Raw genomic sequence first — 14,956 nt, forward strand, 5'->3', positions numbered from 1 at the left:
GTCTGAACACTAGAAACACTGCATGTCATCAATACTATGGAAATGCTGAGAGGGACAGGGGGTGGAAGAGTTAGGGAGTGCAGGTATACTAGTTTATTTTAAATGCATTTTCTTCCTGCCTCCAGTTTCTAGAAGCCCAATGTATAAAATCCCCGCTCCACTATTCGTCACTATAAAAAAATCGGTGTGATTCGGTGTATAGGACACCGCCTTCTGTGAGCCCTGCAAGCAGATATTCCTGGAGTCCTCCCCTGACACTGACTCCTCCAATGCTCCTCCAATGCTTCCCACATTCATTTTGGGAATCCTCCCGCCTGCAAGTCGGCTTCGTAGACTTGGGAGGGCCTGCTGAGCATGTGTGAACAGCGACGCGCATGCTCCATGTAGTGGGTAGGTTTACTGCGGCGCTCCAGTGGCTTTACTACTCTTCTCCCGCCTCCTCGCCCAGCGAGTCCTCCTCCTCTCTTACCCACCCCCAACCACGCGGTCTTCGGTATTCACCCCCGCTCTTTGTTCCCACCCCCTTTTCACCCTAGGCTGGGGAATCTCCACTGACGTTCGGGTGACGCTACTGTGCTGCCGCCCGGGGCGGGGGGCGGGGGGGGTTGTTCCCGGCGCTGCACAGGTAACGCCGCCGCTGCCGCCATATTGACGGAGCTGGGTACTGGGAGGGGGCCCTAGGAAACGGGGTGGGGGACAGAGTCAACGCCGAACTACAGTCGCGGTGGCGGCAGTGGTGAGCACAAGCCGAGTAGAGCTCTCCGTGAGGCAGCACAGAGTTTTCCTGTCTATGGGGAGCGGCTGCCCGCGGCGGCGATCCTCCGCTCACAGCCTCTGAGGGCACCCTGCAGCTAGGGCAGCGGTCGCTGAAGGAGGGGCTTCATAACTAGGGGGTTCTGGTGGTGGTGGCGGCGGCCGGCAAGCTCAAACGACGGGATGCGCGGCTGCGCCAGTGGTTGGCAGCTCCTGCTCAAGTGCTCCTGAAGGGGCGATGCTACCGTTTTCTCCTCAGGACGAGCTCTGGAACCAAGAAATGGAGGTTTTCGGAGGCGGCGCGAGCAGCGGCGAGGTTAGTGTGGTGGCCAAGGGCTGGAGCCACCCCCCCTCCTTCCCTCAGGACCCTGGCTGGAAGCCCGAGAGAGAAGGTCGTGGGGCTAGGGAGCGGGGTGCCCAGGCAAGCACCCTTGAGGCTGCGGGACGGCGAAGCACGCAGTACCCCAACTGTGCTTTCGCTCGGGAGACGGCGGGCTAAGTCGTTGAGGAGTCCGAGCAGCCGCGGCCCGGGCTCGATCTCAGAAGGAGCTTCTGCCTCCCGGGCCACGCTGGAGTTGTGACTAAGTTTCTTCACTTTGCGACCTGGAGTGGGACTGGGGAACGCGCCAGGTGCCGCGCCTGGCTCAGCACATTCCTCTTTCTCTGTTGCGCCAGGTTTGCTCTCTGGGACCACTTTCACGGACAGCTGCTGATTCCAGCAGGCTGTTGAACCCGGGTGCTTTAGGAACCCAGCGCAAAACAACAACAAAACAAACAAAACACACACACACACACAAAAACCAAACCAAAACACACACCTAGGTGACAGAATAACTCTGGGGACATTTGCTCATAGGGATGTGTGCTCCTTACTTAGCTTTCTAGTTTCTCCATGGCATGCTGTGGGTTTTGTAACAACCCAAGTGGAGATTAATTTGTGCCCAGGTTTCTTTGTTGACGTTAAGGCGATGTTCTGTGGTCCCCTCATTTCTACCACCCTCTTCCTCCTGTCCTTCTTTCCCCAATTGCTGTCCCCGCCCGTCGGTCAGTAAAAGAAAACACAAAGTAAACCCTAGCCCTTGTAAGATGAATCTTTGGAAGAGTTTGAGGTTCAACCAGAATATTTTGGTTCTCCTCTCTTCCCGCTCCTCTGAAACTGTTCTGGTTGGACTTAGGTCAGCTGTGCAGTGAAAACTTAGATGTGCACAGGTATTCTGTTTTTAGTGTTGTTGCTATTGTTGTTGTTAGAAGCGGGCAGCATTTAAACTCTAAAAATGAGCCTTTGGGGATAGAAAGTCAGATCCTTTTCTAATAACTTAATGGATTAGCAGCTTAATACTCCAGTAGAGGCCACAGTAGACCTCATAAAAAGTCTTGAATGCCAAATTGACTCACAGTAGGATATTTTGAGGTAGGACTGGCAATCACAATCCTCCACATCTTAGGATGCTAAATTGTCTTCAAGTACTTGCTCCATCCTTAAAAATACACTTTGGACTGTTCTCTGTTTAAATCATTCTTTTTTCTTTTTCACATTTCCAACTAAATTGTGGTTAAAATTCCGTGCCAGGATAACATTTAACAAGAAATGTAATAGAAATAAATTCAGAAGGAGTCTAAAGTTGAACCCTCTCCCCTATAGTAAATATTTTACTAGTAAACTAAGCAGTTCCAAAATGCATTTTAATATTCTACATCTCTTAAGAACAGGATAAGTGAAGAAAGGTACATTTCTTCTTGGAATATAAGGATGTTTCATACTTGCAAGAATTTTCTAGCAAGACCATTCAAAGGGAGAGGAATTTTATTTTATTCACGTATGTAATCAGTTGACTTATAGTCTCAGGTATCTGGTATATAAAAACAATTAAATGTTTGTCTATAAGGATGGGGTGGGAGATGGAGAGCCTTTTGCATGCCTACTATTTTATTATTTTTGTTAAATTAGAATGGAGAAATGTTTTGAATCATAATTACCACATATGGTGTTTTTATTGTTTGCAGTATGTTTTAGAGATTTAACAATGGGTCTCTCTAACTCATCAATTTGGAAAAATACTCAAGTGAAAATTGCTAAATCTTGTAAAGTAAAACAAAAGGTGAAGGTAATGTGGCAAAGATAGTATTTCTGCCTCCTTTGTCTAAAATAGTTATGATTGATTAGGTTTAATGCTTCAAGTGACTTAGTTAAAAATATTCTAGGTGAAAACTGCTACATCTGAACAGACCTGTTTAGCATGTAAAATAGGGTTTTGTTGTTTGTTTATAACAGTATTCTTTTGATAAGGAAACAATTTTACCTCGCAGACTTTATTTTTTAATTTTTTTTTTAAGATTTATTTATTTATTTGAGAGAGAGAGTGAGCTTGGGCACAAGCTAGGATGGGGCAAAGGGAGAGAATCTCAAGTAGATTTCCCGCTGAGCGCAGAGCCCGACATGGAACTCAATCTCATGACCCTGAGATCATGACTTGAGCCAAAACCAAAAGGTGGACACTCAATCGCCTGAGCCACCCAGGCGCCCCCTCCCAGAGTTTCTTTTTTTTAAAATTTTTAAATTTCAATTCAACTTAATTAACATATAGTATATATTATTAACTTCAGAGGTAGAATTTAGTGATTCATCAGTTGCATATAACACCCACTGGGCATTACATCAAGTGCGTTCCATTTTAATGCCCATCACCCAGTTACCCTATCCCCCCACCCACCTCCCCTCCAGCAACCCTCAGTTTGTTTCCTATAGTTAAGAGTCTCTTATGGTTGGGGCGCCTGGGTGGCTCAGTTGGTTGAGCGACTGCCTTCGGCTCAGGTCATGATCCTGGAGTCCCGGGATCGAGTCCCGCATCGGGCTCCCTGCTCAGCGAGGAGCCTGCTTCTCCCTCTGACCCTACCCCCTCTCATGTACTCTCTCTCATTCTCGCTCTCTCAAATGAATAAATAAATCTTTAAAAAAAAAAAAAAAAAAGAGTCTCTTATGGTTTATCTCCCTGTCTGATTTCATCTTATTTTTCCTTCCCTTCCCCTATATTCATCTGTTTTGTTTCTTAAATTACACATATGAGTGAAATCATATGATATTTGTCTTTCTCCAACTGACTTTTAATTACATGTTTGTTGATGTTGGCTTTAGAAATGTTAACCCTTCAGCATGAGCTTTGCAGGCCCAATCATGATAGTTTTTAGGACCTTAGGTACTTTCATTGTAGAATATATATATATATATATTTTTTTAAAGATTTTATTTATTTATTTGAGACAGAGAGAATGAGAGACAGAGAGCATGAGAGGGAGGAGGGTCAGAGGGAGAAGCAGACTCCCTGCCGAGCAGGGAGCCCGATGCGGGACTCGATCCCGGGACTCCAGGATCATGACCTGAGCCGAAGGCAGTCGCTTAACCAACTGAGCCACCCAGGCGCCCTAGAATATATTTTTTGAAAATGTGTTGGAATCCTTAAAGAAAATGTGAGTGAGAATGTGTTAACTTTAATGTCAAAGAAAGTAACTTCTGTCAGTTTTTGTGTGTGTTGAATCCTGGTAAAATTAAAGATTATGTGCTCTATTATATACTGTGGAGTCTTTTTCAGTATCTTTTACTTGTCTTGTTTCATGGGCAGTTGTTAACCTCTGAATTATTCAGAAGTGTGAGGATTGGTTGTTTGAGACGCTGAACATGCTTTTTCACAGGAAACAGTTATTAACAGTTACATTTTTAGACCAGGGCACGCAATAGGGAGTTATAATGATGAAGAGCCTAACCACTGTTTGTAAAATTGTCCTGTGGGAAAATTGTTGGAGGTTCTAAATAAGAACTAGCTTCGTCCCAGTGAGAGGTGGAAAATTGGCCTTAAGAGGGGAAATATGGGTTCTTTTGGCTACTGGGAAGAAGGTTCTTGGGAGAAGGGAAATAGGATAAGCAAGAAGCTTTGGTTGTGAAAGCTCTTGCAGGGACTGTCTCAATTAGGTATACTAGGAATAGGGACTTCAAAGAGCATCACCCCACAGGAAGACACAATTTTAGCTCTTGACCGGATTTTGTCAAGATGAGGGAAGAGGTGTTACTTGAGGTGTGATTGGGTAATGGGCATTCCTGGGTAAGGGTTATAAAGAACAGCCGGATGTAGTAAAGTGAACTTTTCATGAGTTAGTGCTATGTACATTACAGTATGCATTTAGTTGGTTGGTTGGTTGTTTTTTGGTGAGAGAGTGCTTGCTTCCTGAAGGAGGAATTGATTATAGTTTTCAAATTGCATATTATATCATATCATATTATGCTGTAATTGGTACTTTTATTTATTAATTTTTCTCCCAGGTTCTTATTTAAATTCCAATTACTTAACATACAGTGTAATATTAGTTTCAGGTTTAGAATTTAGTAGTTCAACATTTACATACAATACCCTGTGCTCATAACAAGTGCCTTCCTTAATACCCATCACCTATTTAACCCATTGCTCCACTCACTTCCCCTTGGTTAACCATCAGTTTGTTCTCTATAGTTAAGATTCTGTTTCTTGGTTTTCCTCTCTTTTTTACCCCCATATTTGTTTGTTTTGTTTCTTAAATTCCGCATATGAGTGAAATCATATGGTATTTGTCTTTCTCTGACTGACTTATTTCACTTAGCATAATACTCTCTAGCTCCATCCATGTCCTTCCAAATTCTTTTTATAGCTGAGAAATATTTTTATAAAATTTTATATTTTATAATATTTTATAGCTGAGAAATATTCATATATATATATACACACATACACACACACACACACACGCACCACATCTTTTTTTTTTTTTTTTTTAAAGATTTTATTTATTTATTTGACAGAGAGATAGAGAGAGAGGGAACACCAGCAGGGGGAGTGGGAGAGGGAGAAGCAGGCTTCCCGCTAAGCAAGGAGCCCGATGTGGGGCTCAATCCCAGGACCCTGAGATCATGACCTGAGCTGAAGGCAGACGCTCAACGACTGAGCCACCCAGGTGCCCCCCACATCTTCTTTATCCATTCATCATTCGATGGATACTTGGGCTGTTTCCATAACTTGGCTATTGTAGATAATGCTGCTATAAACATTTGGGTTCATGTATCTCTTTGAATTAGTGTTTTTATATGCTTTGGGTAAATACCTAGTAGTGTAATTGTTGGATCATAGGGTAGTTCTATTTTTAACTTTTTGAGAAACCTCCATACTGTTTTCCAGAGTGGCTGCACCAGTTTGCATTCCCACCAACAGTATGAGGGGGTTCCCCTTTCTCTGCATCCTTACCAACATCTGTTGTTTCCTGTGTTAATTTTAGCTATTCTGAATGGTATGAGGTCATATCTCATTGTAGTTTTGATTTGTATTTCCCTGATGATCAGTGATATTGAGCATCTTTTCATATTGCATTTGGTTTTTGGGTATTGAGGTTTATAAGTTATTATATATCTTGGATACTAACCCTTTATCAGATATGCCATTTACAAATATCTTCTCCCATTCGCTAGGTTGCCTTTTAGTTTTGTTGCTTATTTCCTTCACTGTGCAGAAGCTTTTTGTTTTGATGACATCCCAGTAGTTTTTTTTTTTTTTTCTTTTGTTTCCCTTGCCTCAGGAGACTTATCTAAGAAGAAGTTGCTACAGCTGATGTCAAAGAGGTTACTGCCTGTGTTCTCCTCTAGGATTTTAGTGATTGCCTGTCTCACAATTAGGTCTTTAATCCATTTTGAATTTATTTTTGCGTATGGTGGAAGAAAGTGGTACAGTTTCATCCTTCTGCATGTTGTTGCCCAGTTTTTCAAACCCCATTTGTTGAAGAGACTGTCTTTTTCCCATTGGATATTCTTTCCTGCTTTGTCAAAGATCAGATGACTGTATAGTTGTGGGTTCAATTCTGGGTTTTCTATTCTGTTCCATTGATCTATGTGTCTATTTTTGTGCCAGTACAATACTGTCTTGATCACTACAGCTTTGTAATATGACTTGAAGTCTGGAATTGTGATGCCTCCAGCTTTGCTTTCCTTTTTCAAGATTGCTTTGGCTATTCGGGGTCTTTTGGGGTTCCATAAAAATTTTAGAATTGTTTATTCTAGCTCTGAAAAATGTTGTTGGTATTTTGATAAAGATTGCATTAAATGTGTAGATTGCTTTGCGTAGTATAGACATTTTAACAACGTTTGTTATTCCAGTCCCTGGGCATGGAATGTTATTCCATTTCTTTGTGTCCTCTTCAATTTCTTTCACCAGTGTTTCATAGTTTTCAGAGTACAGGTCTTTTACTTCTTTGGTTAGGTTTATTTCTAGCCATCTTATGGTTTTTGGTGCAATTGTGAATGGGATCAATTTCTTGGTTTCTCTTTCTAGTGCTTCATTATTGGTGTATAGAAATGTAACAATTTGCTGTATGTTGATTTTTTATCCTGTGACTTTACTGAAGTCCTGTATCCATTCTAGCAGTTTTTTTTTTTTGTTGGAGTCTTTCAGGTTTTCTCTATAGAGTATCGTGTCATCTGCAAGTAGTGGAAGTTTGAGTTCTTTGCTGATTTGGATGTTTTTTTATTTCTTTTTGTTGCCTGATTGCTATGGATAGGACTTCTGGTAACATGTTAAATAACAGTGGTAAGAGTAGACATCCCTGTCTTGTTCCTGATCATAGAGGAAAAGCTCTCAGTTTCTCATATATGACTTTTATTATGTTGAGGTATGTTCCCTCTATCCCTACTTTTTTGAGGATTTTTATCATGAATGTATGTTGTACTTTGTCAAATGCCTTTTCTGTATCTATTGAAAGGATCATATGGTTCTTATCCTTTCTTTTATTAATGTGGTGTTATTGTTATTGATTATTGATTAATTTCTGATTATTGAATGACCCTTGCAGCCCAGGAATAAATCCCACTTGACTGTGATGAATCATTCTTTTAATGTACTATTTGATTCAATTTGCTAGTATTTTATTGAGAATTTTTTTACAACCATTTTCATCAAGGATATTGGCCTGAAGTTCTCTTTTTTTAGTTGAGTCTTTGGTTTAGGAATCAGGGTAATGCAAGCCTCATAGAATGAGTTTGGAAGTTTTCCTTCCATTTCTGTTTTTTGGGATAGCTTGAGAAGAATAGGTATTAAGTCTTTAAATGTTTGATAGAATACCCCTGTGAAGCCTTCTGGTCCTGGAATTTTGTTTGTTGGGAGATTTTTGATTACTAATAGAATTTTTTGCCGATTATTGGTCTCCTCAAGTTTTCTATTTCTTCCTGTTTCAGTTTTTGTAGTTTATATGTTTCTAGGAATTTAACCATTTCTTCCAGGTTGTCCAATTTTGGCATATAATTTTTCATAATATTCTCTTATAATTGTTTGTATTTCTGTGGTCTTTCTTCTTATTTCTCTTCTGTCATTTGTGATTTTATTTATTTGGTTCCTTTCTCTGTTCTTTTTGATAAGTCTGACTAGAAGTTTATAAATTTTATTAATTTTATAAAAGAACCAGCTCCTGATTTCCTTGATCTGTTTTATTGTTTTCTTAGTTTCTATATCATTTATTTCTGCTCTAATCTTTATTTCCCTTCTATTGCTGGCTTGGGCTTCATTCATTTTTCTTTTTCTAGCTCCTTTATATGTAAGGTTAGGTTGCCTACTTGAGATTTTTCTTCCTTTTTGACATAAGCCTCTATTGCTATATATTTCCCTCTTATGACTGTTTTTGTTGCATCCCAAAGGTTTTGGATCATTATGTTTCTTTTTCATTTGTTTCCATGTATTTTTTTGTTCTTTGGTTTCCTGGTTCACCCATTCATTCTTTAGTAGCATATTTTTTACCTTCATGTATTTGTCGTCTTTCCAAATTTTTTCTTGTGATTGACTTCCAGGATTATAGTATTGTGGTAAGAAAACATGCATGGTATTATCTCGGCCATTTTGTATTTTTTGAGGCCTGTTTTGTGACATAATATATGATCTAGTCTGTAGAATGTCCCATGTGCACTTGAAGAGAATGTGTATTCTGCTGTTTAGGGTGGAATGTTCTGTATATATCAGTTAAGTCTATCTGGTCCACTGTGTCTTTCAAAGCCATTGTTTCCCTGTTGATTTTCTGCTTCGATGATCTGTTCATTGATGTAAGTGGAATGTTAAAGTCTTCTACTATTACATTATTATTATTAATGAGTTCCTTTAAGTTTGCTATTAATTATTTTATATATTTGGGTTACTCCCATGTTGGGGACATAAATATTTTTTAATTGTTAGATCTTCTTATTTGATAGTCCCCTTTATTATGATATAGTGCCTTTCTTCATCTTTGGTTATAGTTTTTGGCTTAAAATCTAGTTTGTCAGATATAAGTATTGTTACTCCAGCTTTCTTTTGACATCCATTTGCATGATAAATTTTTTTCTATCCTCTCACTTTCAGTCTGCAGGTATCCTTAGGTCTATAATGAGTCTCTCGTGGGCAGCATATAGATGTGTCTTGTTTTTTTAATCTATTCTGACATCCTATGTCTTTTGATTGGAACATTTAGTTCATTTGCATTCAGAGTAATTACTGATAGTTATGTGTTTAGTGTCATTTTAGTATTTGTTTTGTCATTGTTTCTGGAGATTTTCTCTCTTCCTTTCTTGTCTTTGTCACTTTTGGTCTTTCTTTTCCACACAAAGAATCCCCTTTAATATTTCTTGCAGGGCTGGTTTAGTGGTTATGAACTCTGATTTACTGGTTACGAACTCCTTTCGTTTTTGTTTGTCTGGGAAACCCTTTATTTCTCCTTCTATTGTGAATGATAGCCTTGCTGGATAGAGTATTCTTGGCTGCAGATTTTTCGTTCAGCACTTTGAATATATCATGCCACTCCCTTCTTTTTTTTTTTTTTAAAGATTTTATTTATTTATTTGACAGAGAGAGACACAGTGAGAGAGGGAACACAAGCAGGGGGAGTGGGAGAGGGAGAAGCAGGCTCCCCGCAGAGCAGGGAGCCCGATGTGGGACTCGATCCCAGGACCCTGGGATCATGACCTGAGCCGAAGGCAGTCGCTCAACCGACTGAGCCACCCAGGCGCCCCATGCCACTCCCTTCTGGCTTCCCAAATTTCTTTTGAGAGATCTTTAACTAGATTAATGGGTCTTCCTTTGTGATTTAGACACTGCTTTTGTTTTGCTGCTTTTAGGATTTTGTCTTTATCATTATATTTTGCAAATTTAATTACAATATGTCTTGGTGTTGGCCTGTTTTTGTTGATTTTTTTTTAAAGATTTTATTTATTTATTTGGGAGAGAGAGAATGAGAGAGAGAGAGAGCACATGAGAGGGGGGAGGGTCAGAGGGCGAAGCAGACTCCCTGCCAAGCAGGGAGCCTGATGTGGGACTCCATCCAGGGACTCCAGGATCATGACCCGAGCCGAAGGCAGTCGCTCAACCAACTGAGCCACCCAGGTGCCCTGTTTTTGTTGATTTTGATGGGAGTTCTCTGTGCCTCCTGGATCTGGATATCTGTTTCCTTCCCCACATTAGGGAAATTTTCAGCCATTATTTCCTGAAATAAATTTCCTGTCCCTTTTTTTTTCTCTTCTTATTCCGGGACTCCTATAATATGAATGTAATTATGTTCCATGGAGTCACTGAGTTCCCTATTTTCACATTCCATAATTCTTTCTCTCTTTTGTTCAGCTTCGTTATTTTCTTTTCTATATCACTTATTCTTTCCTTTGCTTCTTCTATCTTTGTGTTCTCTGCATCCAGTCTGTTTCAGATCTCAGTTATTGCATTTTTCATTTCTGACTGTTTTTTGACTCTTTTATCTCTGCAGAAGGACCTCCCTGAAGTCTATCATCCTTTTCTCAAGCCCAGCAAGTATCCTTATGATTGTTGCTTTAAAATCTCCATCAGGCATGTTACTTATATCTGTTTTGCTTAGATCTTTTGCCATGACCATGTTCTTTCATTTGGGATACATTTCACCATTTTGTCCTTTTGTCTAAGTCTCTGTCTTCTTCTCTGTGTTAGAAAAGCCTGTTTATGTTTCCTGATCCTGATAGTAATGGCTTTATGCATAAGAGTTCATATAGTGTCCTGGGTCTGGCGCTTCAGGGAGTGTCTCTGGTGTGTGCTATATGTGCTCTGCTGTTGTGTTTTGGCTGCTCTCTTTCAGGCCTGTCTGCAGAGGCTCTCCTTGCCTGCAGTGGGCAGTGTTTGATCCTTGGGCAGAGTGTGGTGAATTTTAACTAGGTGTGTTCTGGTCGGCTTGATAAATGAGTCCTGATGCTACTTCCTCTAGAACTGAAGACTTGCAGAGCTCTCTGATTGGGAGAGGTGGTGCTGGTCTTCTGGGGAAGAGGCCCACTGCACTGAGACAGAGGCAAACTTGACCTAAAAGGTCCATACCAGCAGAGTACAGGGGTGTGGAACCTGATGTAAACAAATTAGGCCGCCAGTATTGGCTCTGTGGTGCGGAAGGTGGTCCTATTTCTATGCTGAGGAGTGGGGGTGGTAAATGGTGTCAGCCAGCTCCTTTGTCCCTGGAGTGGGGTCTCTGTGCTTGCTGCTTTCAGGGAATCACCCCAGGAGAAGCAAATAGTCTCCCTGCTGTGTGTCCCATGTACCCTTCCAGATCGCTATCTGCATGCTGTCTGTTTTGGGGCTGTTTTACGGCCTTCTCTCCAGGAACAGTGCAGCACCCTCCAGGTTCTATCCCAGCCAACCATGGGGACTTTCAGAACTCTAGGCTCTAGGTGGGGAGATGTTGTCAGTGGCCTGTGTCAGTCCTCAGAGTGTTTCAGTGTGCTGGGATTGAGGGAGGCTTGACTTGGAAGGTCATTTGTGCCAGAGCGCAGGGGTGTGGGATCCAGAGTAAGCATGCTAGGTGGCTAGTGTGGGGGCCGAGCTGCCCTTGGCAGGTGGCTCTGTGTTTATGCTGAGGGTTGGGGGAGGAAAATGGAGAGGCATGTCTGTGAATGCTGTTTCTCATGGAGGAGCTCCTAGAAGAGCCAATAATCTTCCCGATGTGTTACCCAAGCAGTTCCTCAGATCACTCTTTCTACTCTGTCTGCCCCTGGAGTTGTTTGCCTGCCTCTCTCCAGGAGGAGCACAGCATCCTCAGGGCTTTATCCCAGACTAGCCTGCTGACCTTTAAAACTCCAGTCTTCAAGCCCTGCTGGTGGCAAAAACTCATGAAAATCAGCTCGTCTCATTTTTCCAGCCAGTGGCTTCGGGGAAGTGTTATCCTTATGAGTTCCCCTGTATGCTCCTCTCTCTCTCTCTCTCATCTTTCTCTGGTACCATGGTCCCCTCCCCTCCTCAGCACCAGCAATCCATTTCTCTCACAAACCATGTCTTCTCACTTCCTATCTTCTTCTTTGATGTGGCTTCTTCTCTCCCTTGTAGAGTTCTGTCAGTCTTCAGGTTGTTTTTCTTGGGTATTTTGAATGACTTGATAGTCATCTAGTTGTGTTCTAGGGAGGAGACAAACCAAGGGTCCTCCTACTATGCCGCCATCTTCATTTCTGTAATTGGTACTTTTATATTACTTCTTTAGCTTAAACACTGCCTTTGTTTAAATAAGTTAATTTTGAAAGTAATAAAGTTCACTGGTAAAAAACAGTTTGGGATTAAAGGCACAGACTTGAAATATTTAACCAGAATGGCAAATATATGGCAGATTGGGAAAAAGTGCTAGTTTTAATTTAATGAGACCCTGTAGTAATAGAGGAAAGAACATGGGATTTGGAGGTTTATTAATCTGGATTCCAAACTCACCTCCAAGTCATACTAGATATGTGACCCAATGCAAGTTACCTAACTTCTCTGAGACTTAGTTTCTTCATCTGTAAATGGGGGAAAAAATCCTCAAGCATTGTTATGTAAACAAATTCATTCATTACTGGGCTTAATACAGTTATCAAGGTGCTTTGAAAACAAAACAAAATGAAACTGTATCTATCAGTACAAAAATGAGGGCATATGTCTTTCACAATGAAATTGTTTTATGGAAGGGGAAAATAAATTCAATATTATTTCAGCTCTACAAGCAAATTTTGTTTTTAGTTTTTGTAGCAGTATTATGCATAAATAATTAGCCTTTTTAAAAAGATTTTATTTATTTATCTGACAGAGACACAGCGAGAGAGGGAACACAAGCAGGGGGGGTGGGAGAGGGAGAAGCAGGCTTCCCGCGGAGCAGGAAGCCCGATGCGGGGCTCAATCCTGGGACCCTGGGATCATGACCTGAGCCGAAGGCAGACACTTAATGACTGAGCCACCCAGGTGCCCCAATAATTAGCCTTTTGATGCTTTGGGTTTATTGTTCAGAAGAGGGTGTGTAGGATAGCAACAGGAATGTGTCTAGTTTAATTTCTTGGACAAAATAGTCTGTTTCATTACAAAATGCTGGGAGATGTTTTATAGATAGTGAATACAATTTAACTGAAAAGGGTGTAACCTCATCAAATTTAACCATGACTGTTTTTGTTAAAAAAATCCTAAAGATAACAGAATAAATAAGAGGTGCTTTGCATATAGTAGATCTCTAGTACACAGTAGTTCCTTCTCTTTTCCCATAGTCATCATTATTCCCCTTTCCCTGCCCTTAAACTCTGAATTATTGTCACCTATATTAAAATCTTGGGATTTAGATAGCTGTGGTCATAGCCCCCAGCTTTCCCTATTATGTGCAGTTTTTCTTAAGACTTCCTTCCTATATCTGAGCATTTCATTGAAGTATAGTAATCATATTTGCAATCACAGATAGGATGATTCAGGGATAAAATATGAAGTTAGGAGCACTATGATTCAGGGATAAAATATGAAGTTAGGAGCACCATTTGCTGTAACTGGCTATTGAGGTGTTTCATTGATATTTACTTTTTACTTTTTTTTTTTCCCTTTCTGAACTTTTGCAATGGTAGGAATTTGTTCAGTTCATCAAGTGTTTATAGGGTACAAGGCAGTGCAGTACATAGTACTGTAATGTGAAATGTCTAAAGATATACCACCCTGAGTCTCAGCCCACTCCCATGGGTTTACATTTAGGTAGGCAAGATAGACATGTGTGGAAACTGATTATATGAATCAAAAGACCATCAACAATGAGGTGGTTGTGGTAGTGGTTTAGGGGTAGATCTGGTAATGCCTTGTTAAAGATGTGGAATTTGCACAGGGCAATAGAGATTGGATAATATTTTCACAGACAGAGATGAAGGGAACATATTTCTGGTGGATGGGGACAATATAAGCAAACACATGGAGGCAGTCTTAGAGGAAGGGAGAATCTAATATTGCTAGGATATAAGTCTGTGATGTGAGAGTGAAGACATGGTGTGAGGTGAGGTAGGGGATGTATTAAAGGTAGGCTAGGCCCCAATTGTATGGGACTTTTAAAGCCAGTTTAAGGGTTCAATGTTAATTTGTAAAGGGGAGCTACTAAAGGTTGTCAAGGCCATGATTAATATGACCAGATCTATGCTTTGAAAAATAACTGATGACCGTGTGTAGGAGGGGTTAGAGTGGGGGAGAGACTGAAGGTGGGGAGTACCAGCTAAGAGGCTATTGTATTAGTGGAAGTAGTAGTGAGATTTTTGAACTAGGGCAAAACGGGAAGAAAAGAAGGGGCTGATGGGATAGAACTCACAGAGATAAACTAATTAGAATTTGGCAACTGATAGAAGAGGGAAGAAGTAAGAGGGAAAAACAGATACGAGGAGTGTTTTGATAGGACTTAATTTAACAGATATTTAATGCATGCCAGCCCATATAAGTATTTGTGTTAGCCACTGAACTAATACCAAGCTAAGTAGATCTTTGCAGCATAGGGAGATAGAAAGCTAAATGAACTTTCTACTCTCTCATATTGTCTTGAACAAGAGAAAACCACTCTGATGATTTCTTAGTGTGCTTAAAATTTTTACTACTACAGGCAAATGTATTACTTAGCTAAAGAAAAAAAACAAACTTTTCACGCTTTTTTTTTTTTTTTTTTTTTTACTTTTCATGCTTTTAAAATGATCCTTGGACCTGTAAATTCTTGCTTCATCAATGTTCGTCTTAAATAGTCAGCAGCCCCTGGGTGCAGAGGGCCGTTCTGAAAATAGTGGTCAGTGCTACTTTCTGGAATGTAGAAAAGAGAATAGGGACATCTGTATTTCTTATGGGCTTTCACCAGGTTTATTTGGAATAGGAAGAGGGAGGGGCCAATAGGGTCCTGCTCTCTCTACCACAGGTGCCTTCCCAGTTTCCTC

General features: G+C 40.7%; 1 protein-coding gene across 1 annotated transcript in view; it reads left to right on the forward strand.

Annotated features, from left to right (window-relative positions):
* The first annotated feature begins 991 nt into the window (after positions 1-991).
* Positions 992-14,956, forward strand: part of RPS6KA6 (ribosomal protein S6 kinase A6) — a 196,819-nt gene continuing 182,854 nt past the window's right edge. Inside the window, exon 1 of the mRNA XM_021690974.1 lies at positions 992-1,069. Coding sequence (XP_021546649.1) covers positions 992-1,069 — 78 coding nt within the window. The remainder of the gene's footprint in view (positions 1,070-14,956) is intronic.

The sequence above is a fragment of the Neomonachus schauinslandi genome, chromosome X, assembly GCF_002201575.2.
Source record: "Neomonachus schauinslandi chromosome X, ASM220157v2, whole genome shotgun sequence".
Classification (NCBI taxonomy): domain Eukaryota; kingdom Metazoa; phylum Chordata; class Mammalia; order Carnivora; family Phocidae; genus Neomonachus; species Neomonachus schauinslandi.